This window comes from Centrocercus urophasianus, unplaced genomic scaffold (assembly GCF_019232065.1).
Source record: "Centrocercus urophasianus isolate 14NV4802_14NV808 unplaced genomic scaffold, USGS_Curo_1.0 seq_10, whole genome shotgun sequence".
Classification (NCBI taxonomy): domain Eukaryota; kingdom Metazoa; phylum Chordata; class Aves; order Galliformes; family Phasianidae; genus Centrocercus; species Centrocercus urophasianus.
Window position 1 is genome coordinate 95,840,083 of NW_024884142.1, and position 24,083 is coordinate 95,864,165.

Here is a 24,083-nt window from a genome sequence, read left to right on the forward strand (position 1 = left end):
GAACCGCAAGCCCCAAAAGAAAGACGTATAAATTCGTGACTTAAAATCATAATGATACTGTGTGGATTTTAGGAATCTATGAATGTAATGCTTTCCAAAAAAGCCTATCTGATCCTAAGGTCATATCTCTGTTTTTTCTGCTTCCCTGCTGACACTGCGAGCGATACCTGGAGGAACATGGGACCAGTGAGCTGGCAGAGAAGTGCTCTTGCACCTTGGTCACTGTCTGTGCCGGTGTCAGCTTTGGACACAGAGATGGCTGCTGCCTGAAACGAGCAGGTTTCCTGAGGTAAGTGCTGTCGGAACTGTAGTGCCTGACCATTTGAAAGACACTAAGCTTTACCAGACCTGTGGAAAGGTGTGGATTGATTGACTTATCTCTAATGAGAACTGAGTCAAGCACTAGCCCGAGTCTCTGTGTTGACTCAATCTAGACATCATTAGGGCTTGCTAGGTATTGTTATTGACATCAAACAAACCAGATAAAGTGTTGCACGGTTCTGTCTGCTCGATCTGGGCATGTCCATGCTTTTACATTTCAGGTAGATGCAGGTAGGAAAGTGCTTTGTGTGTTGGTTAACAGGCTGAAAGACAAGACCGTGTTGTTCTGCTATCACATGGATGGCTTGGGTTGTGCGGTATCACTGTTTGAGAGTCAGGTCATCTTACATAAGTGTGAAACGAGGTACTTGAGAATCAAATCTCTGCTGTCTTCCCATTATGAGCGTTCAGATGGACATCTGTATCTCTTGGGAGTTTCATGAGCTGTGATCTGCATGAAAAGAGCTCGTCAAGTTTGCAGCTTTGCTGCTCTTGCGAGTTCTCACACCTGGGATGTCAGAGTAGAGCTACCTCACTAAGGAGGATACCTGTAGTTTTGGGCTGGGCAGACTGCCAGGCAACTGGAATTTATTCCCACATGCTGGAAGTTACTGTCATGATATTGAAGCTAAACAAATTTGTGACCAGATGAGTTGCAAGCTGGTTCTGAAGCCTAGCACCTATGCAGAGCCACTCCAGAATAGCTCCCCAGGACTGCGACCAGCAATGGGTGTGATTGCTGTGTCACAAAACACGTACGCAGTCGGGCAGATCGGATTCTCTTGTTGCAGTACGCTGCCGTTACAATTACATGGAGGTGCTTAAGCCTACTGGAGTTGGAGGAAGGCCTACAAACATTCGTAACTCGACTCCTGCAAGCTGAGCAGGTTCCAACCAGCAGTGGAGTCGAGGTTACGCACTGCTCCCCTGGTGCCGCAGCCTGAATTCTCTCGGGTAACGCGGGGCACTGCTTGGGAGCAGGATGCCGAGCGGGAGCAGCCTCCGCTGTGGCTGCGCTGCTGGGCTGGCAGTCAGGCCGGCTGTTGGCGGTGCGCTGGGTACATCGTGCGGCCACGGAGGAGAAGTGCAATTTCTGTTTGACCTCTTCCTCGGGCTGAACCCCGCCGCTGCACGGTTGGGCAAGTGAGCAGCGAAGCGCTGAAATTACTCAGCTGCCAGCGCTGGGGTTCGTTGTTCTGGCCATCGGTGTTGGCACCAAAATAGGAATCGCTGTTTTCCCTCGGTTCTGACCCGTTCCGTCCGCCAGCTGCAAGTTACATTTTCAGGAGCTTCTCCAAAGTCGGGAAGGGGAAGCGGCAGCTACTGTTTGTAGGAAAGGTCTAGTAACAGTGCAATAGAGGCTCCCGCGACCTAGCCGTGTGTGTGAGCGAAGTGCTGTAGCTTTTGGTAAGCTTCCCGCCGCTTTACGGAGCTGAAGCGCCAGAGCGGCGGGCGGCGCTAGCGGGCACCGCCACCTCCCACGGCCGGGGGAGGGCCGCGCCGCTCCCGCTGCGACGTAGCGATCCCGCGCAAGTCGCGCTCCCATTGGCTGCGACGTACGGAGAGGAGCGCGGCGGCGGGGCAGGGCTGCGGAGGGGCCGCCGGGGCCGCTGCTCGGTACGTGAGGGCCGGGCCGGGAGAGGCGGGGAGCCGGAGGGTTTGCGGGCGATCCGGGGGCAGCCGGGCGGTGTGCTTGGGATGGGGAAAACGGCGAGAGAATTGCCGGGCAAACGGAGCGGATTTGTCGAGGCGTGCAGTCCGGAGGTGCCTTTCTGCCGGTCCCGTGCCTGTGCGCTTTCTTTGGGCAAAGCCCCGCGGTGCCACGCAGCGCTTGGAAACTGGGAGAAGTACGGCAAGAGTGTCTGAGGGGCTCCGGGGGGCTGGGAAGGCGGTCATTGAAGCCTGCGAGGGGGCAGGGCGGATGCTCGATGACGGCATGGGGAAGGCACGGCGAGCACGTGGGCCGAAATGGGCTCCGGAATGTGACCGCTGTACCGTCAGATTTGTCGCCGGGCTTTGTGCACGTGAGGTCAGCTGGGTTTGGAAGAAGGAGGCCGACCAGCAGCGTCACCCCTCCTCACCCCTCCCTGGCACGCACAGCAGGAAAACGCATCGATGTGGGAGGGTGGTCTGGGCCTTTAGTGGATCCTGTAAGGCTGACTGGGGATCCTGTAAGGCTGGCAGGTGCGGCCGTCTGGCAGGGCTGGCCAGCAGCAGCGTGCTGCAACTTGGGGTTCGGCCCCTGCCATCCAAAAGGCAAAAAGCAGAGGCTGAGCAGGTCCAGGAGGAGCCGTCCTGGTGAAACAGGCCTTTGTCTGCCTGTCGCTGCCGTGCTGAATTTAGCTGCCCTGCAGCCACAGCAGCGATCATGTTCCCAGCCTGAAGGAGGACGGCAGCACAAAGCCTCCCCGGCCGCCCTCCATGTTCCCAGCGCCCTGCTTGTGCCCTGAGGTGGGTTTCCCTGGAGGGAGGAGCGTTGTTGCCTGAAGTTACGATCTTCCTGAATCTGCTTGGACCCAGCTAAACTAATTAGTGAGCAGTGAAAGCCGGCCACTGTTTCAGTGTCAACTCTGAAGTCCTGGGAAATCATAGAATCCTTCGAGTTGGAAGGGACCTCTGAAGGCCATCTAGCCCAGCTCCCCAGCAATGAGCAGGGACGTCCACACCTGGATCAGGTTGCCCAAAATTGCGTAGCTAAGCACCAAGATTTAGGGTTTGTGGCTCCCTCTCTCTTCCTCTTATTTTTCTATATACTGCTCACTTCTGTGTGGCTTCCATCTCAGGTTTTTTGCATTTGTCCCTTAAAAACCTCAGCTTTCCCCCCAGCACGCTCCAGGGCTCAGCCAAGCTACTACGTGCTCTACGTTCTGATGAAAGATGTCCCAGTTGGGCCCACTGATGGCACACAACCTCATTTTGAGATAGACTGACTGTTAATTCAGGAGAGGACCAAGCCTTGGTGCAGAACACAGGTTTGCTCTCAGGCTGTAAGAGCTTTAGTTGCATTGTGCCTGTGTGCTGTGCCCAGAATCCAGGCGTCACTGCTCAGGCAGGAAGGCCGGTTTGCTCTCCTCTGGGTTGCACTTTGATGCACCAAGGTGTGATGAATCATAGGGTGATTAAGGTTGGAAAAGACCTCTAAGATCACCAAGGCCAACCCCCACCAAGTCCCTCAGTGCCACCTCTCCACAGTTCTTGAACACCTCCAGGAATGGTGACCCCACCTGGGCAGCCTGTGCTGATAGAAGCCAGGATGCCCTTGGCCTTCTTGGCCCCTTGGGCACACTGCTGGCTTTGCTATAAAATGCACCCAACTTTTTCACTTTGCGTGGAGATGAGGGGAGGTGAAGAGCATCTTCTGTTGTGTGTTTCAGAGAGCCCGGGACGCAGTGGCATCAAGTTCTATGCTGATGGCCCTGGATGTGGCAAAGTCGCTCTCTGAAGCCTCGCTGAGTCAGAAGGCCAAATGTTACAGAAGGTGGGACTGCATGGACAGACAGACGGACTGCCCAGAACTGGCCAGCAACGTGCACCAGCTTTTGGGTGCAGAGGGAGCCACAGCCACCCTGAACGACACGGAGAGCCTGGCAATGAGTGGACGTGGTGGTTTGGCCACCGGTGTTACAGCACTCACATCCAGATTGCCTGGAACGAAAGCAAACCGCCTGGAGAGACGGCCGCTGACCTACGGAGCTGACCAGAATGGTGATTCATCTCGTCTTGGCCACTGGTCCTTCCTGGAACAGCAGCAGGTGAAGAGGGTTGTGCTGACCTCTGTATTGCCAATGGGCCCTGGTGAGATGGGGCCTTGTGAGTCTGGGTCCTGTGGGGTGGGAAGGAGTATCTGTCCTGGGGAGCTTTCACCTCAAGGGGAAGGAAAGGTCTGGAGGCAAAGGACCTTGTCTGATGTGACACAAAATCCTGTAGCGCAGAGCACTGCATCTCACGACACCACATCAGCTGTCGTGCACTCGAAAACGTGCTGAGATAAACCCAAAACACCGTTGCCCCAAGGAGGAAGGAGAAGCCCTTGGGTTTTAAGTAGTGACACTGTTGCATTAAACGTGCAGCAGTGGTAGTGGGTGCTGCTGAGGGGGGCAGCTCCCCTTCTCCAGAGGTGTGCTGGGTGCCGGCACACAGGCTGTTGCCTTGGTTCCTGTGTTGCTGCCCTGGAGCTGGAAGCTGCTCAAAATGGAGCTCCTTAAGTAAGTGTCTCTGGCTGCCAAGTGACTCATGCAGCCTTCCAAGTCCTCGAGATGCCTTTCCTTAAAAACAAACCCTGTCCAGGCCTGAGGAGCGGCGTGCAGGCGCGCTGCTGGGACAGAGTTCATGTCAGTGCTGCCTCTTGGGGCGCAGCTGGGGCTGGGCTTTTATCTCCGCGGCCTGGCTGCACAAAGGGGCTTTCTGTCTGGGCACAAAGCACGAGTATTATGTACCATTCCCCATGCATCAGAAGTGTTTCTCCTGGTTCTTTTTACTGGGATTTCCTGGTGGTGCGGGAGGCTTGTAACATGGCTGGGGCTGTAAACTGAGCAAGCACGTGAATTAGCTTCTCCTTTCTTCTCTCCCTGGGTCCCTGCAGAACTCCACAGAGGAAAATGGCACTTCCAGCATCCATCACATCACATCCAGGCACTGGAGTCAGGCACCTTGGTCCCCATCCTCCAGCCCCCCGGAGTCCTTGCCTCAGCAAACCCTGCCCAGCCCCAAGAGCCCCAGGCAGAGCCGCTCCAGATCAAGCTTCTCCACTCTCTCTTTAGAGGAAAACAGCATCTCTGAGCAGCAGGAAGGGAGGCGGTCCCAGAGCTCACCAGCCCGCCTGGACACACCTACTGCAGCCACCTGGGAGCTGTGCCACCAGCCGGGTGTGACGGGAGGTAGGACAACAGGAGGTAGGACAACAGGAGGTAGGACAACAGGAGGTAGGACATTACAGGCACGCAAGGCCCTCAGCCCCCTGCTGCGTGACTGTGCCGCCATGGAGTGTGTCAGGAAGATGTCCTCCTATCAGGCTGATTACTGGGCATGCGCCATACCTGATTCATTACCCCCATCCCCGGATCGTCAGTCTCCCCACTGGAACCCCAATAAGGAGTATGAAGACTTGCTGGACTATACATACCCGCTGAAGCCAAAGTACAAGCTTGGGAACGTGCCGGAGCCTCTATTCCATGACTCAGGAGTAGATCTGGACAGCTTCTCTCTGTCTCCTGAGGGCACTTTCAAATCCACCAGCATCTATGGCCTACGTTGGCAGGATCAGGGAAGGAGAGAGAATGGGCATCAGGGGGCTGTGGCTTCCACAAGGAGATACTCCACACCAGTGGCTGGAAAAGCAGGCAGTGCCAGAGCTGTCTCTCACTACGAACCTTCTCCCATTGCAAAAGCATCCTTGGCAAGGAGCGCTTCCTCTGCTGGCGCAGCAGGTCCTGCTGAAGGTTTTGCTAAGGGTTTAATGTTATCCAGGTTAGCCAGACTGAGTTCATTTGATTGCCCTGATGTGGATGGGGGAAGCTGGTGTACCAGGAATCCCTTTTCCAGTCACAAAGGAAAGGTGAAAAGCGCTGAGAGGTTTCTGCCTACAACACAAGTACTCCCCTTGACAAGGGAGTGGGACGGTGATGAAGAATTCCTTTCCCTGCCTCCCCGGCTCCGGGAGCTGGAAACGTTGTCTCAGATTTTGTCTGATCTTTCCTTAACTATAAGGACACCCAGGCAAAGCCACTGGGAACCTCCACCTCGCAGCAATGGCCCGGAGACCCTCTCATCCGAATGGGCTCCTTTTGGAGAAGTGGGCAGCAGGGACCTAAGGGAGAGAACTGAAGGCCCTGCTGGGCTATGTCACCCCTACAGCTGGGACAGTGCTCAGCCAAGCAGCAGAATCAACAGAGACCCTCTGCACAGACCGCCTCTCCCTGCCAGCAGCAGGGCTGTCCTGGAGGGGACACGCCTGAGCAGGCTGCACGCTGCAGGCTGTCCCACAGAGGGGGACCAGTGGAGTGAGTCCCTTGCCCAGTGTGTTAAGGTAGGCTGAGACCAGGGACTGAAGCTTCTTGTGGGAAGGTTTTGCATGCAATGTAGGATTATAGAATCGTTATGGTTGGAAACACCGCTAAGATCATCATACCAAACCTGACCTCCATGGTGCAACTTGGTCATTCCCTTTCGTCCTATTGCTGTTACCTGGGAGAAGAGGCTGACCCCCACCTCAGCCCAGCTTCCCTTCAGGCCATAGCGAGCTCTGAGGTCTCCCCTGAGCCTCCTCCAGACTAAACAGTCCTCGTTCTCTCAGCTATTTCCATTCACCACTGCTCTTTGGGGCTGTACTTTGCTCCTGTGCTCCCAGTGCCTCTTGTCTGGTGCTCGGTCCCTGGCAGCTGGTAGGAATTTGTGCACGGTGGCTCACCAGAGCAGATAATTTCCTCAGATGGAGCAAGAACCTCTGGTAGTGGGGAGTTCTGCGTCCTCACAACATTTCTGCTCGCTGGGTTATTCCTATTGGTGGTTTGAGTTCACCTAATAAAAGCAGTCACAACTTTTGGGGAGGGCTGGGAAGTCGGGGCAGCTGTGCTACAAACCAGGGTAAAGGGCCTTACCTGGAGCTGTAACATGGCCTTGCCTGGGGTGTATGAGGGCTGTACCTGGGGTGTACAGGGCTGCTTGGGGAGCTCTCTGTACCCGGAGCAGCAGCACGACTCCCAGACGGAGCCCAGCAGGTCTGGAGTCTTCAGAGGGAGCAGAGGCCCCCAGGCTTTACACAGCATCCTACAAAAATAATCCCTCACTGAGATGCTTTAAAAATAAATGAAGGTACTCAATTGAGAGAGAAAAATCCCCCGGGGAGGAGCAGCTGCAGATGAACTCCATGGGACTGGGTCGCTGTGAGGAGGAGGGCAGGGAGCTGGCAGAGCAGCAGCTGTGATTTGTTCCGCAGGTGTTTTGCCACCAGCTGGAGGAGCTCATCTGTTGGCTGTATGATGTGGCGGACACGGCGGACGGTTGGGTGCCCCCTATGCCTGATGCTGCCAGCGTGAGGGCGGCGCTGCACCGTTATGTGGTGGGTATATGGCCTGGAGCACACGGCCACGCTGGGGTGGGTGCTGCCCAACACGCTGCTGAGCAGTGCTCCCCCTTTTCTCCCCAGGAGTTCAGGAAGGACGTGGCCGATCACCGGAGCCTAACAGAGAGCGTGCTGCAGCGTGGAGCTGCTCTGCTTGAGTGCATGGCCTCCAATTCGCCAGGTGAGCAGGAGCTGCTGGGTGGGGGTGGAGGGGATGGGCGCTTCTGTGTGGCTGCATGTGGGTACAGCCGGCCCCCCAGATCCCTGGCAGTTGGTGGGCAGTTTGTTGTTGCTGTGAGAACGGAGGCAGATGTAAGAAAAGGACTGATGCAGAGGTGTATCTGTGTCTGGAGGTGCTGTGGCTGCCCCGTGCCTTAACCTTGCTCCATGCCGTGCCATCCGTCACAGTGCTTGCTGCCTGTGTGGCTGATGGATACGTGCACATCCTGTGGCCAAAAAGTCTTTGTCTGCAGCCACCAAAGCTGTCTTAATGGTCTTCTTTTGCATTCTGCATGAAGGACTCCTCTGAGAGCCCCTATTTTTGTACTTTCAGTCTTACTCTGCAGCTTCCTATGTCACATCCTGCTGCCCTTGTAACACTGCATCACAATTTGGAAGGGGCAGACATGGACTCCTTCAGTGAGATCTGACTGTCAGTTTCCTTCAGATATCTGTCTGGGGCAGGTGGAGCTCTATTCTTTGTTCTTACAGTCATGTTAATAACTCCATTCATGCCTTCTGTTTTCCAGCCTTAAAGGACACGCTGGGTTTGATTGAGAAGCAGTCAGAGGAGCTGGAGAACCACGCAGAGCGCCTGTACCAGTCGGTCCTGGCTGCTGTGGGTCCCGTGCAGGGGGAGAGCAGCAGCAGTGCACAGCAGGCAGCAGCTCAGGCACCAGAGGCCCAGTGGTCGAGCAGGGTAAGGGGAGAGGGAACACTGGCACAGAGCGGTGACTGAGGGCTGTCACTGAGGAAATCCGGTCCCATTTCCCTCAGCCAGTTGAGCTGTCACTGGGAATCCTTCTAAAACCGTGTCCTTATGAAATGACTGTAGGTGCCAGCATGGAGCCTGACTCCGTGCTGGTGCAGCTCCTGCACCTGAGAGGCACAACTTGGGAACTCCTTCATCCCTCAGAGCTCTGTGACCTCGCATGTTGCATTTCTGAACGTTTGTTCAAGTGGTGAAAGGGAAATAAAGATTTCCAGAGCTTTAGAAGAGGGTAACGCTGCACTGCAAAGCTTTGTATTTCTAATTCTTAAAGGCACCTATGCATGCTCTCCAGAGTGTACGTGGAGGTGATTGAGGCACGGTGTGGGTTGGTTTTGTTTGTGTTTGGATTGCAGCCACTGCCCGAGATTAAAGCTTTCTGTTTCATTGCAGGTGCTGCCTCCATCAGAGCTGAGCTTTGTCAGCCAGGCTCAGGAGGGCTGAGCAGTGACTGCACAGACAGCTCTGCAGGGATGCCACTGCTGTGTTGGCCCATTCGGTTTGGTTTTTACTGTAGCCACAGAAGGGCAAGCTGTGCAGCAGTTGTTTGGCTCCTGGTATTGCTGTTATTGCTAAGCTGGGAGCTCTACGAGTGAGGAATGTACAGCTCTCCACCTCCTTCTTTGTTTTATTGGAATGTAGCTTACTCCTTTATTGCAGTGCTCTGTCCCACGGGGCAGGAGCACATTTTTTTATCTCAGTAATCCATAGTGTGCAGTGCAACTCACACCTAAGTAAAGCTGTGTGATTCTAATAGCAGCGTTCTGTGTTTGTGCCCTTCAGAAATAGGTGCTGGAAGCCAAGTAGCAGCAGCTCCTTCTGTGCTTCTTGGGAGCAAACTCTTGTTTATAATTATCCTTCAGTGCCCACTGAACTGTTCTGTTACGCATAAATGCAAAGAGCCAATACTCTGAGTGACTCCTGACAACAGCAAGCAGGTTTGTGCACGAGCTGCTTGCACCATGCTGGTCCCCGTGGCTGAACAGGACTGTGCCACCCCCCTCTTACAGCTCCCCTTTTATCAGAAAGGGGCTCTAGAGCCTTTCTGCAACAAAAAAGGGTGTGCTTGGAGCAACTTCATTAGGTAAGTAGTCAAAAAAAGAAAATTACAGGCTGTTGGTACTTGTAATTAACCTTTACACTAAAGAGCAAGTCATGTTCTCTTGCAGAATACATCATTTCCTCCCATTCTTACAAAGAGAACAGATACAGCACATGCAGTGCACAAGTGGAAGGCAAAAAGTACAGTTACACCAAAGCAGCCAGGAGTTCTAAATAACACATTGGTCTTTTTTGTTTAATACTTTTCCAAGTTCCACCTCCTCCTCTCAGCACTCGGTGTGGCTCCTGCAGCAGGAATCAGCATTACCCCAGTGCTGGTGGAAGGAAAGGCTGCTGCCTGGTGGCCACCACTGGCAGGTTCTGAGCACAAAGCAGTGTGCTGGAGCTCACAAGTGAGAGCCCAGTTCAGCAGGGGTTGCCTTTAAACCTGCTCTACTCTCCACCTGCTCCCAGCACCAAACAGTGCCAGCAAACGAAGTCATGACTTAGGAAAAAAAAACAAAACAACAAAAAACACCAAACAACTGGTGTAGGCCAAGTTGGTTTTGCAATGCTTTTATTACTGTATATATTAACATTGTTTTGGATATTATGTAGCAGGCATCTCAACATTTAAGTTCATTTGTGCAGTTCTCTGAAGGGAAGATGTTTTGCCCTCAGTACACCTTCTGGGTCGCTTCCTGATCTTAGCAGCACTCACTGCTCCCATGGCTCCTGCCCTCAAGGAGGAGCCAGTCACATTATAATGAATTATACCAACAAGCACATCTCTAATAGAAAGCACATCACTTTATTGTGAAGGTCTCAAGTGGAAGAGTTCAACTTAACCATGACAATACTTTATGTATTACAATTGCCTGTTGATTGATGCAACTATGTTGAAGAAAGCTGTTAGCCAAAGTCCCCCCCCAAAACAAAAAGATCAGAGGATATTTGCACCAATTTTAGTTTATACCTCACAACATACCTAGGCTATATTCTTACTACCACAAGGTGTATTTACTACTAGGGGAATGTTACATGGTCTTTCAAACATGAGACTATTTACAGAATAGGCTGAACGTTTGAGTTTAGATAAAGCTGAACAATTTTACATGTATAGGAAGTGTTATAGGCTAGCTTTCCTGTGGCTTTTAGCTAGACATCAGGCACTAATGACTTGATTAGCTCTGTACAACAAATCACACGCTGCCCAAACCTCACTGCTGCTGGTTAGTTCCACGCTGGGTGCAATAGAGCCTACCGGAGCAACAGCCTGGCGTGGGGCTGCCCTGTCCCCACTGCATCCTTCTGGTGCCTCTACACGTAACAGAAGAGAAACTAAGCTGTTGCACGAAGAAGAGTATTAATTAAAAGAGGATGGAATTAACAGTATATAGAAAAGACGTAATATACTGGTAGAAAGTCATACCACCTCAAGGTCAACGCTGAAGTCACTCACGTTAGGGCAATACCGCTCCTCTGCCCTCACATCCAGCGGACAGATGCCCTACGTGGAGTCCTTGAGAAATAAATTAAGATCTGAGACTAAGCTGGGGAACTGCAGTACATTCAGAGTGCACGACGCCTCCGCCAGCACCGGGGTGTTCGTGGGCCTGGTGTGTGCCTCCAGCACTGCCAGAGCTCAGGCTTTTGGGGCACAGCACAATGTTTGTCGCAGGGAAGGAAGGTCTCTGCTCTACTACAAGGTCTGAGCCATGGCTGCACAAAGATATGTTTTGTGCACAATGCAAGCCTCATTTCCCCTTTAGCCAATACAAATTAAGACAATATTTATCACCATACAGTTTGATATTACTTCCAATAAGTACAATATTTATTAAACATTTCTTCAGTTTTGTTACATATTGTGCAACAAATTACAATATTCTGCAGCCACAAATTATATGCAGAGAGTATGAAGAAACTATTAATCAGAGATAGTGTGATCTTTCCATTTATAATTCTACAAGAAGGAACTAGCAAATCAGATCTTACATATATCTTACTAAATTTTTATGCATGGAAACCGACAGACACTGTTGTGCTGTTTGATACAAAATGGCTGAACTTCATCTTCAGAAGACTAAACCTGACATCTAAACATGCCAATAGAAACATCAAAACAAAAATACATCCTAACCAACCACAGGAAACAGTCTGGTATCAGGAAAAGCAACAAGGATTACACGTTTATAAACCAGCACACAAAGGTTTAAAACAGTTCTGAAAATGAAGTTAGCTGTCTTGAGTCAAGGGAATAAAAAAAGTCAGTATTGACCATTTACAATCTCTGACCTTTGTGGAGACGGTAAGAATCTGTTGTAGTGCAGCTACATACAGTACAATTCAGGCAATTTTTTTTTTTTTTTTTTTCACTTGGGTTCAGATTGCAAATTCATTGTTGTGAGACAAAAGGGGGGAGGCAAGTTTTAGCAGCAACCTCCACTAGACTGCTTGACTGGAGTGCTCTGAATTTTAACATTGGACTTCTCTGCACCACCAGCTGTCGCTCCAGGACCCATTCGTTTTTTAATCTCAGCAGCCATGGTCATGAAAGACTGTTCTACATTTGTGGCGTTCTTTGCACTGGTTTCCAAAAATGGAATTCCAAGAGAATCTGCAAATTCCTGCAAATTGAGAAACAGCAAACAGTGAGCTCACGTACAGATTCATACCTCACCTTGCTTCCCAGCACAGCTCCATACGGGCTGCAAGTTCCCAGACCACAAGCCCACTCCCAAGCCCCAGCCTGGTGTGCACCTAAGCTAGCTGCACGCAGGGCCTCCTCTGCCCTACTCAGCTGCATCTGCGACCCAGAGCAGCACTCAGCCATGCAAGGATATCACCAACATACCTTTGCTGTTGTATAGTCTACTACTTTCTTTGTGGTCAGATCACACTTGTTCCCCACCAACAACTTGTTGACGTTTTCACTGGCATAACGGTCTATCTCCTGCAGCCACTGTTTTACATTATTGAAAGACTCCTAGGAGACAAGAGAACTGTAAGCAAGACCCCTCACCATGACAGAGGTCAGCACGACTCGGTAATGACTGGAAGAAGATGAAGAATAGCGTACTTATCAGCGTGCTTCACAACCACAAGGGACAGAACTATAATGCTGCTGTATTTATCCACAACACAGCACTCCCCTGATTATCTCAGGATAAGGAAGTCAACACAGGATCTAGAAACTCTAGAATTCATTGCTCCAAGCCCTGTACAATCACTCTTCCTCCCTTGCTGCATTTCCCCCTCCACCCCTTTGTATTTCCCTCCCGAGTGGCCAACATACACCATCAGGGACTCCTCCTCCTCTTCCTGTAGCAGAGAGAAAAGGCACACAGCTGAAAGCAGAACCACCCCAGGTATTAAGAGCACCAGCTATGAGGTGCAAGCCACCTTGTCGTAGAGATGATGGAGTCTTTGACTCCAGAAATACAGAACTGCCACTCAGATTAGTACTGAGCCCAACTGCTCCTTTTCTATCAGCTCAGGAAACTCGATGCCTCCAAAGAGCCCTTCAGGCAGCACAACAGCACCAGTAATCTTCAGAGATGCACAGAAAACACTGGCTCAGTTGTACACTGCACACACACTGACATTTCTTTCAAATTCCAGTCTTCATTGCAGACCAAAGTTCAAATACATTCAGAATATCAGTAACTCAGACTTTCTGCTGCCAAAGGCAGGCTGAGAAATATTCACACAAAACAGTCAGTTACCTGCCCAGATCTTAGCTTAAGCCTAGGATACCACAGCTTTACAGCCATGTATCCCAAAGATCCTTTTATTTCCGTGTAAAGGCCCAAAGCAGACACATATGATAAACATTAACAGTCAGAAGAACATGCCACTTGTATGCTTAAGAAATGCCAAGTTGTTGAAATCCTGCGCAGTGCAAAAAGCATCAGACTGCATTTATTTACATACCAGCCTAGTGCAGTCCATGTGGGAAAACACCAGGCACAGACTCACCCCTTACCTGATCTGTAACATCATACACAACTATGATGCCATGAGCTCCTCTATAGTAACTGGAAGTGATAGTTCGAAACCTCTCCTGCCCCGCTGTGTCCCACTGCAAGACAAACAGGACCAGTTACTGCAGTGTAGTGTTACACAGCCTTGTGGAAATGCAGCTTGGCTGATCAGCCATCCAGCTGCAGGCATAGCCAAGTCACAACCACAGAGACAGAAACAAACAGGACTCAAGATAATCAATGCTTTAACTGTGAAGCACTTCAGTAGGTGCTTTTCCAGAACTGCCCGTTCATTTGGCTTTTGAACAAGTGCACTAAAGTTATCTCAATGAAAAATAACATTTCACATCCTTTGGACCTCAACGGAAACTACAGTGCAGTCGTGAGGAGAACAAACACATGAGCCAGAGCTTTAAAACCTGTTAAGATCAGACAGGTGTGGGCATCTTTTAACATCACCAAACCCTCTGGCTTCGTTGGTACAGGAGCTGCAAAGGTAACCTCTGTTAAGGAAGGCTATGCGGTTCCTGACTTCTTCCCCTGCCAGGGCAGGAGCAGCTCTCACCCAAACACCGCTGTTCCCTGGGCCACATCATGAGCAGGGCTAAGCACTATTAAAAATAGCCAGACTCAGAGACAGATGTCAGTACTGACAGCATTCCTGGCTCTGGAGGTCTGCAGGCTCTGCCACAGAGGTTTCCGGCTGTGCACCGGACTGCTGCTCCACAACACAGCCTGAAATCCCTGAGTCACTGCCTGCCCATCCTGAGTGCCTCTGCTGGAGCTGGAAGCAATGGCTGTCAGGGATTGTGTGACCTTGCACAGATATTCATTACACAAGTCACCGTTTTGGAGTGCTTCAAGATTAGAGGAAAAAGCTGCCAAGCCTCTTCCCCTGCTTCTTCTAAGGGAAAGGCCAAACAACCAGAGAGCAGTCAGTGCTAAGATGGGCAAGCCAGCTAACAAGCATTTGTGTTACTTCCTCCTTTCAGATGCACGAAAGCACACTTCAAGCACTAAACAGTACAGACAGCTGTTAACAGCTGCTGCAGAAATTGGGCATCCGGGGCAGCAGTGTGATGCCCTTGCACAAATCCCTGCCAACTACTGCAGAATGAGCCCAGTTTTGATGAGAACACACGAGCACAGGATCCTACCCCCCCCTCAGCTCACTGCCCACCGTGCCTTGTAACACTTCAGCTTTCTTTGCTTCCCAGAGGAAGAAAAAAACAAACACAACAACAGGTCATTTCCCCCTTTGGGCCAGCAGGCTTCATCAGCATCCTTCTTTAGAAACAGGCAATGAGAAGTCTTGTTACAATTGCCTATCCTCCTGGTACAGGGAAGAAACCATTTTATCATTAAAATATAATCAAATATAAGTACTGGTAATCATGAAGGCAACCATGCTTTAACAGATTGATGCAGCCAGGAGTTCAGAAATACTACTTACTATCTGAAGCTTGATTGTTTTCCCATCTAGTTCTATAGTTCTGATTTTGAAGTCCACACCAATTGTGCTGATGTAACTTTCTGTGTACGTGTCATCCTAGGAAAGAGTGAACAGAAGTCAAGCCAGCTGCCCTTCTGCAGTCACCTACTTAATTATGCAACAGACAAACACCATGCACACGAAGCTACTTAGTCCTCCAGCAAAAAGCAGTCTGACCATCCATTACAAAGTCCAACGGTTACCTGCACCACTTCAATCAATATTTACACTTCAGAAACGTAGCACAAGTTGAAAGCATGGCATAAAACAAGATTTATGTGCCACAACTAGTCAGTAAAATTCATTTTGAAAACCAGTGCAACATTAAGTCCTCATGAACCATAGCTTAAAAGACAGCTTTGCTCGAGTTGGCAAACTGAGGAGCTATTTTGAATAACCATGATGGTCATTAAAACGCCTCAAATTTTTACCTTCCTTGGAGGTTCCTTTACCTGTGACACAGCAGCTATCTCCAAGAAGGTAAAGGCTTTGCCTCAGTCACACTCCACATTTGAATTTCAGATCCTTTGGTTGCTAAGGCAGTTTAGAATTACAGCTTGGGCTCCTGTGTTGAAGTCCCCTGCTGCACAGTCTGAGTAAACACAGGAAGCCAATGGCAGCACTGGTTTAAGAGCACACACAGCTGCTCTGAGCCCCCAGCTGCCCTCAGGGAGCACAGGAACCTCGGGCTCACTGCTATGTTCTAGAGATCGTGAGCCTACTGGCATAAAGGAGCTTACAGCCCTGAAGTACCAGCAGGATGGAACTTTGGGTAAAATATGCCACAAAGGGCTTCACATAACCAGCAGCTGGCACGAAAGCATGGGATTTCTTTGGGTTGTGAGTGGAAAACACCTCAGATAATACATCTGCCTGAAGCAGCAGAAAGTAGAAATAAAGCATTAAACCTTTTAGAATGTGACATTTATATCCTTAACATTTCAATGCTCAGGCAGGTGTGTTCAAAAGCCTGTTACTGCTTAATCTAAAGCAGGAGCACGTGTAAGCGCATGCTGTAATAATTCCTTGTGTCAAGCAAAATAAAAGCTTAGTAGAAAGTCACATTTTCACAGGAGGAAGCTACTTAGTTACAGAAATATCAGGTGACACAAACTTGAGCTGATTATCAAAAAGAAAAGTTGACAATTCATGTGAAGACAAAATGTATTCAGAAGCATCTGCAAGAAAAACAGGCTAGACTGATCTGGGAGTATTGCTCCAGCCCTGGTGTCACTTCCAATCCACTGCCTCCAGCTCCAAGAGCAAAGCAGGTTACAGCAAGTGCTCACTCTGCTTTTCACATTACCCTGTCCTCCTAAAGCAGCACTGCACATCCTGATAGTTTCCACACGCGTGATGCTGCTGGTGCACAGCAGACCCCCACTTCATGCAGGTAGCATGCAGCACAGCAGGCTCCTCCCAGAGCAGATGTCTGGGCAGGAACTGCCACCATTATCTGCAATAGTATCAAAACCTAGCATTAGGATATTCTCCCTCAAGCAAAAGAGTGACAATCAAACTTAACTGCACATCCTCAGCATCTGTCCTTATAGCTTGAGGATACATCAGCTAGAAACAAGTGCAGAAGACAGGAGAACTTTGGAATACTTTGATTATGGCTAGGTATTAGACATCAGTCCTTTCAAGCAGTTCTTACAGCAGATAAATTCTTCTTAAGTATCCAGCAGGTTTTATTTTGCTTTCCCATAAAGTTTAAGCACAGTCACTTACTGCAAACCTAAGTAGAAGGCAAGATTTCCCAACACCGGAGTCTCCAATCAGAAGTAGCTTGAATAAATAGTCACTGCAAGAAGAAAAAACAGCACTTGATGAAAAATGCCATTGACACAGCCAAGTTCATTAAAGCAATATAATATATCTGACTGAGTAAAATTAATTCACTGCTAGAGAACAGGCACCTACAACTCCAAACTCCTTTACCCAATTTAGACTCTTTCACAAGTCACTCAATTTGCTTTGTAAGGGAAGTGCGAGGTGCATGTTCTGAACACAGCACTTTTGGACAAAAGCATTTCTTCCTAGGAAGTTCCACTGAGGACACTGGCCTATCAGCAAGGCAAGACAGCCCTGCTTCAGCCCTTTGTGGTCTAGCTAAAGCTGAAACCACACTTCCCAGTTAAGTGCAAGCCTTGCTCTTCGGTTGAGCAACTGCAGCAACAGAGGGCAGAAGTAATAGTTCTGGTGGCCAGCAAGCTTTCTTCACATCATTTTTAAGTCAAAGGCCCAGCACCACTTGTAACTCCATGAACAGCTGGCTAAAAGCAAACAAAACCAATGGAATATACAGTGTTAATAGCTTGTACACCTAAATTAAGTTTAACAGCCTGCTAGCAGAAAATGAACACTTGCCTTCTGCTGCAGACTTCACAGCAGAATGGCCACGTACTCTATTGGTCTTCCAGAAAAGGAGAATGAAAGCCATTGCTAAATGGGAATGTATTCATGCTCAGGTGTGACATCCACACATCTGTGCTCAGGAAGGTGGTGGCATGATGAGGACCACCACTCGCAGCAAGCAGGTAACCCGTGTTAGACTAACTCACCCTAGGATTGTAACACTTCAGCCCCATGCTGCCCAGAATGACGTCCTATTCTCATTTAGCCACAAGTTTACGACAGCTACGTGTCTGTGCCATGTAACCAAATGAAGATAAGACTCATCCAAGTGCCTGAAGCCACTTGTCCCTGCCTATTACTCCCCACCACTGCAGCTACTCCAGCTGGCAGCAGCCTGCATGCATCCTCAGCTGGTAGCAAACAAACAGCTGGTGAGCTGTTCTGCTCACATGCCTGGGTGACCTGCCTTTTCGCTGGTCCCAAGCTGAAGGAACTTGGTCAGCTGAGACTTCCACTCACCCTCATAGTGCTTCTGGTTTGTCTCTAGCCTTGAGAGAAGAAAGTGTAACAACTAATCTTTCAGAAATGCATGCTTCCTACACATCATAAAGCAAAAAGCACTCAAGGTATTTCAAAAATCAAAGTCATCTAAAGGATATTTAGCAATTTATGGCAACCAAAACTTACTAATGTCAAGTCATGTAGTGACATGAAGCAAGACTGCTTTAGTAAAATGACAGTTACTAACCCAAATAGTTCAGGAGAGAGAAGTTTGATTGCACACACACAGCCCACTTACCTCAACAGCTTCAAGACAGATGAAGAACTACTGCTTACCAGGGCCACTGTTACTGCCAGCAGCTCACACTGCTGATCACTGCCAGGACAGCAGTGACAGGCCACTCACAAAGCTGGCCTATCTGTGAGCTGACCCAGCAGCACCCCGTGCCCCCACACCCTTTGGGACAGCAGTTCCATGTCTTGTGGGCCAACCTGCAAAAGCTGCCACAGCAATGAGGTGGGAGCTGAGGACGCCCTGCTGAGCTCCATCACAAGATGAGCTCTAAGCCTGACAGTGAGCCAGCAGGACTGCATGGGCAGCCTTACAGCTTCGTCAGTGCTCCTCCAGCCACCTCCCACACCCAGGAACTGAGGCAGGAGTTACCCCCCAAGCACCTGCAGTCAAGCACTGAAGTCTCTTTACCCCCACCAAGGATTTACTGCCCTGGGAGCAGCAGAGAAGAGTGACATAGGCTGGAGGTTGAGGTGAAGGCACACAGCTCTCAGACCTGGCCTGTAGTTCAACCTATCCCTCCTTCTCCATGATCACAAACTGAAGCTACAGCTTCCTCAGCTTTCAAGTTTTACAATACATGTTGGTTGTTAACTTGCTGGCAAAGCTTAAGTTCCCTGCAAGACTAAATTATTACTTCTGGAAAGCATTAATACAATTGAAAGTATGGGAGCCTGCAGCATGTTTGTAATCTCCTTAAGAACAGTATCATATGAATATTACCACTGTTCTCACTAAAACATTGCTGCTAATGTTGGGAGAAAAGCATTAATTCCTTCTTAGTGCAGATAAGGCCCCAATGAGAAGCCTGTCACCAGGAAGATGCAGGTGTCCTCAGCCCCCAGGCACCACGTGGCCTTCCCTGCCCTCCTACTGGTGCTCAGGGCAGCCACCAACCACCTCTACCTTGCTATTAAGTCTTCTATTTTACATGCAAGCATTTACCGTCCAAAAGCTCTCACAGCAGAAAGGCTCTCACAGCTTACCCAGCACTACTGCTAAATTAAAGCAACAGGAATCCAAAAGCCTTAAATACTGCTTTGGACACCTTTACCACTAAGGCCTTCCCGACTTCACTCTATTTCAGAAGCAATCGGGTGCTCACAGCAGCTCCAGCACCGTTCTGGCCATGGCTCCCACCCCAAAAAATGGGTGCTGTGTCACAAACCTACTTTCACCAGATCAGCATGACTGAAGCTTAGACCTGTGTGAACTCAAGGATAACTGAAAGTAGAACCTTGCTGCTTAGATTCTCAAAAACGAAGGTCACTGCATGCATAACACCCAACTGCACGCTGCATTTCTGGGTACTTTTAAAACATGAGGTGCCTGTATACAGACCTCAGGAACCAGATGAACAGGGCTACAGGGGGCGTGATGTTACACTTGTAACAGTTTAAAACCAACAGAAATGAAAACAAACTACAAAGCTTTACTGAAGTCTATTTCCAGACTGAACTCAGCTGATGGAATAAACACCTTCCACTGCTCTCATGTGTCCAAGTCACACAGGTTAATTTTGGTGTTGGCTCTGAAGTGCAACGACCATTTCTGAAGCTACCGAGTTTTGTTTTCCAGGGCTGAAAAGTTTGGTCACTGGCTCTTAGGGCACAGAAAGCCCTAGTGAAGCAGGCTGAGCACAAGCAGTACAGCTTCTCCACATCACTTCGAGATGGCATGAATTCAGACTGATCATTCAGCCATCTCTCATTATGTATGTAAGCAGGCATATTTAGCTGTTAAACAGGCATACTTAGGTGCTAACCCCATACCAGACAGCACACTGGAGGAGGATGCACAGCAAGGCAGGCAGGTACAGCAAGTACAAGGGAGGCTCTTCCATCCTCCCTGTCAGGAAGAGGACACACTAGATTCCTGCCAAAGAGAAGGGCTGGATAATACTAAGTTCAACTGCCTCTTGCAAAAGAGGAGATCTCCAAAGAGAACTGTCACATGTGAGTGGAGAGTAGCACTACCACAGATTCTCCATGCCACCAGCAGGAAGTTCAGGACAGACGAGGCCAAAGTCACACAGAATGAGGGATCTGCTTGCCTACGATACTGTTGTTCAGCCAGCTGAAAGTGTCCTTTCTTTTCCTAGTATCAGGAAGGTTTTATCCCAAAACAGACAAGACAAGGTAGACATCCATCCCCTACAGGGAACTGCTGGAATCAGCTTTAATCACTGCTGTCAGCTGCAGGGTTATTGCAAACAGACACAGCAGCCTCCAATTCTCCGTCTTTGTTCCACCATCCAAGATTTGCTGAAGAGGAGCATGACTGCCACTGATTACCCTCTGCTTGTGAAAGCAAACAGGATTAGAAGACAATGCTACTCTGCAACACATACTGTGGTTTACAAAGGTTAGAACACGTGACTCCAGATGTCTCCAGCAACCCAAAGCTGTCACTCAATCATCGTCCACCAAGTTCCACCATACAAGATGAAAACCCCACGCAGGTATTTGGTAACACCTCTGAATACTATAGGCAAATGTATTCCACAAACATTTCCTTATTCTCCTTCCAGCTCCCTAGCATGAAATCCAGACCTGACATAGCACTCAGTAGGATGAGCTCCCAACACTGCTGACCTGCTCACCCTGCGGCGTTCACACCAGCCAGCCTGCTGCACACAGCTTGCACAACAAGTAGGAAGCACCAAACCCAGCAAGACACTGAAGTCAAGATGGACACTTTGCTTACTTAAACACCACAGCGGGGGAGGAACACAAAGGAACACAACCCAGCACTGCCCAGACAGATGTTTTGAGAACGTGGCTTCACAGACACCACAGCGACATCTCAGCCAGCCCTCCTTCACTCAGAGGGAGCAGCACACTCACTAACCCACTAAGCTGTCTTGGAGCACCAAAATTCCAAGGAAGCTCCCAGAAGCATACAATCCCTGCATGCTCTGACACCATGCTTCTAATTTCATGACATTTTAAATAAACCAAATGAAGACTGCAAGTCTTTTTCACTAAAAACATTATCTGACCCACTGATGGCTGATGGAGCTCTGGCATGCCAGGGAAGGAGGGTGTGGGGCTGTGGTAAGGAAATGAACATACATTACAGGCAAGGCGCTGCTAGAAAGACAAACAGACACCTGCACCTGTTGCAGATGAACTATAAAGAAGAATGTTCTAGCCCTATCAGTCTTGCTTCTGGTTTAATATTGATCAAAGTATACCACAGGGGAAGAAAATATCTGTCATCTCACTGTACTCTTCCCATCTCTTATCCTCATCCGGCAGAGACGGCCCTGTCAGGAAGTGACACTTTAATATCACAAGTTAATCTTAAACTACAGCCTTTCCTCCTCAACCCGCTTTCAAGAGCTCAACAGCTCTCCCCATCAGGAACAAACGTGCTCTGCAGAGAACAAATCTCCCACAGAATGTTCGTTCAACTTCAGAGCAGCATTCAGTATCTCTGTGTAGGAAACCTTCCTCTGTATCAGCTGAGAGCCTTTGCTAAGGCCAGAAAGCTATGGGAAGAACATCCTCCTCCCCCAGCTCCTCACAGCCCAGTCTAGCAGTCCGCAGGGAGCCTCTGGATCCAAAGTCTGCTGGTGCATAGGATGAACTCAGGTGGGGCCTTGGGAGCTTTCATGGCCATAAAGGCACCCAGTACTTCTTGTCTGCTCATCCACTGGCTGCATCCCACTGCTGTTTTCATGTTTCCTGAACCTACACTAGCAAGCTCGTTATGTAACCTTGCCAAGATGTAATCTGAGTTGCTGGCCGTACCTCTTGGTTTTCACAAACTATCTCAAACTAGATGATGACTACTTTGCCTTCTGTTTCTGTTCGCTCTTCAGGTGATTTAATGGGCACAGAGTGCTCGCAGTCAGGCTGCCATGTTCCGGGAGCACAAACCATGGTCACACAAGCCAGCACTGTGAGAAAAAGTAAGCTCCAAGGCTGAAATTGGTTGAGTGTCATCTGGAGCAGCAATGCCATCCAACGCATGCAGCTCAACACCAGAGCCACTCCGGTTACATCAGAGGGCACGGCAGCTTTGTCATCCCAAGCCGGAGCACTGGCAAAGCCAATGTCAGGGAAAGAGCCCTAAAAACACTCTCCAGCACTACAGCAGGTTTCAAAATATTTTTTTAAGCTCTTCCCAAATCTCTCCTCCTGTTCCTCACGTGAAGAACCACGAGTAGAGCGACTGTCCCTACGGCCCCACGAGGATGGTGGGGGGGCACAGAAATTGCTCTCACCGCCGCCAGGCTGCGGCAGCCCCGACCCCGGGTCGAGCCTCGCTCCCAGTGGAGAGGCGAGGAAGGGGGGTCGCACGGACAGACCGCGAGCTCCGGCAACCCCCCGGAAAGCCTTCGGGCTGACGACGACCGTTTCATTACCGAGCCCCGGCGTTGCAAAACCCGCAGAAGCTCGAGGTGTTTTGCAAGAGCCATGTGACACACACATGACTCGCGGCTAAGCGAAGGGCGGACCTCCGCCTGCCGAGCCGCCGGCCCGGATCGGCTTTCACAAAGCGCCGTTCCCCCGCAGCCCTCCGAGGCCCGGCCGCGATCGCACTGCGGCCCCGCCGTTCCGTCCCCGCGCACCGCCCGCCGCAGTCGCGGCGTTCCGCCGCCGCCCTTCGGCCCCGTGGCCGCGCCCCGTCACCCGGCGCCGCGGGGAGGCCGCCTGCAGGAAGGCCCCGCTCCCCACGGCCGTCCCGCTGCGGCCCGCTCGCCCCCGCCCATCCTCTCGCCGCCGTCCCCCGCCCCGCACTCACTATTCGGGGTTCATGCTGGACATGTCCGTGGGGCCCGCGGCCCGAGGGACGGCGAGCGCGCTGTGAGGGGTGGCGGTCGCGGCCTGGCACCTCCCGCCGCCGAGGCGGGCGCTCCGCGGATGCAGGCGTCCAACGGCTCCCGCCTTCTCTCGGCGCTCGGCTCGGCCTGCCCGTCCGCCGGCGCCCTGCCCGCTCCGCGGCCTCCGCGCTCGCTCCTCAGCCCAAAATGGCCGCCGGAGCCCAACCAGGAAACGGGGCGGCGTCTTGCCGAGCGGCGCTTACATGGCCGGGGGGCGGCCACGGGGCACGCCGGCGGCGCATGCGCGCGGGCAGGCCTTTCTTCCCTCAGCCCCGTCGGCGCGGCGCGGCGGGCGGCGCTGCGCATTGGCCACCGAGGAGCCGGCCGGGGTGACGTCGGCGGGCAGACGTGGCAGCCCGGGCGAGCCGGCTGGGCGGGGCCTGGCGGGGCGGGGCCGCGGCCTGCCGAGGCCTGGCTGCTGTTGTGGCGGTGCGGTCGCGGTGCCCATTGGGCCGGTTGGCGATGGAGCGCTATCGCGGTGCTGGCACACGTGTTCCCGCGGACGCTCTGGCCTTCCTGACCGAGCAGGTCGCTGAGATGCCGTGCTGGGATGGCGGGCGCTCGGTGCTGCTCAGCCCTGCGCATCCCAGCGGCTCCACATAATCGCCTGGGGAATGTCAGTCCCCGGCGACACGTTATCTGGCGTCCCTTGGTTACAAAGGGCACCGTGTAACGCGTTGACCAAAGTTTATTATCCAGGTGGCTCAAAGGAACAACCCGCAAACAGCCTGCATGTTGCTGCCTGCGTCCCGTGCCAGCGCTCCCGTGGCAGCAGAGCTCAGTGCCCACAGGAGCTGATTGTCTTGTTTCCCCACAGTAAGACTGTGATGAGCTGCTCATGCTCCACACGGCTCCGCGTTTGTAGCGTGGTTACGTTAATTTCCAGAAAGGAAGTCAACAAAGTGTACCAACTGAAATGGGAAATGTCGAGCGTTGGTTTTAAAAGCTCTGGGTTTCCTTTGCTTGCTTGTGTTGGTTGTCAGACAGCGACCTCCGTGTGGATCAGTCACATTGCTGTGCATTCTGCTTTCGTGGTGGCCATCATGGAAGGCTCTGCTTCCCTTTCCCTATATGGTGTATGTGTGAAATAATATTCCTCATCTCCCCTTTTTTAATGCACACCACCAGAAATGCAGTGAAACCTTTGAAACTCTCTCTTTTCACCCACATTTCTCTTACATATCATATTTGAGATGCTCAGTGTGAGGTGACC

At 50.9% G+C, this 24,083-nt stretch overlaps 2 protein-coding genes across 2 annotated transcripts; one reads left to right on the plus strand and one right to left on the minus strand.

The window, feature by feature from the left end:
• Positions 1–1,882: 1,882 nt before the first annotated feature.
• Positions 1,883–12,033, plus strand: CEP68 (centrosomal protein 68). Its single transcript, XM_042825000.1, has 7 exons — positions 1,883–1,938; positions 3,696–4,073; positions 4,904–6,346; positions 7,256–7,378; positions 7,466–7,562; positions 8,131–8,300; positions 8,763–12,033. The coding sequence occupies exons 2-7, from the start codon at positions 3,726–3,728 to the stop codon at positions 8,811–8,813; spliced, it is 2,232 nt and encodes a 743-aa protein (XP_042680934.1). The 5' UTR covers positions 1,883–1,938; positions 3,696–3,725; the 3' UTR covers positions 8,814–12,033.
• On the minus strand, positions 9,971–22,894 carry RAB1A (RAB1A, member RAS oncogene family). Its single transcript, XM_042825024.1, has 6 exons — positions 22,792–22,894; positions 16,620–16,692; positions 14,850–14,945; positions 13,399–13,494; positions 12,268–12,399; positions 9,971–12,040 (listed from the first exon to the last, which is right to left on the minus strand). Exons 1-6 carry the CDS (start codon positions 22,812–22,814, stop codon positions 11,843–11,845), a joined length of 618 nt encoding a protein of 205 aa, XP_042680958.1. The 5' UTR covers positions 22,815–22,894; the 3' UTR covers positions 9,971–11,842.
• Between the last annotated feature and the right edge of the window lie 1,189 nt (positions 22,895–24,083).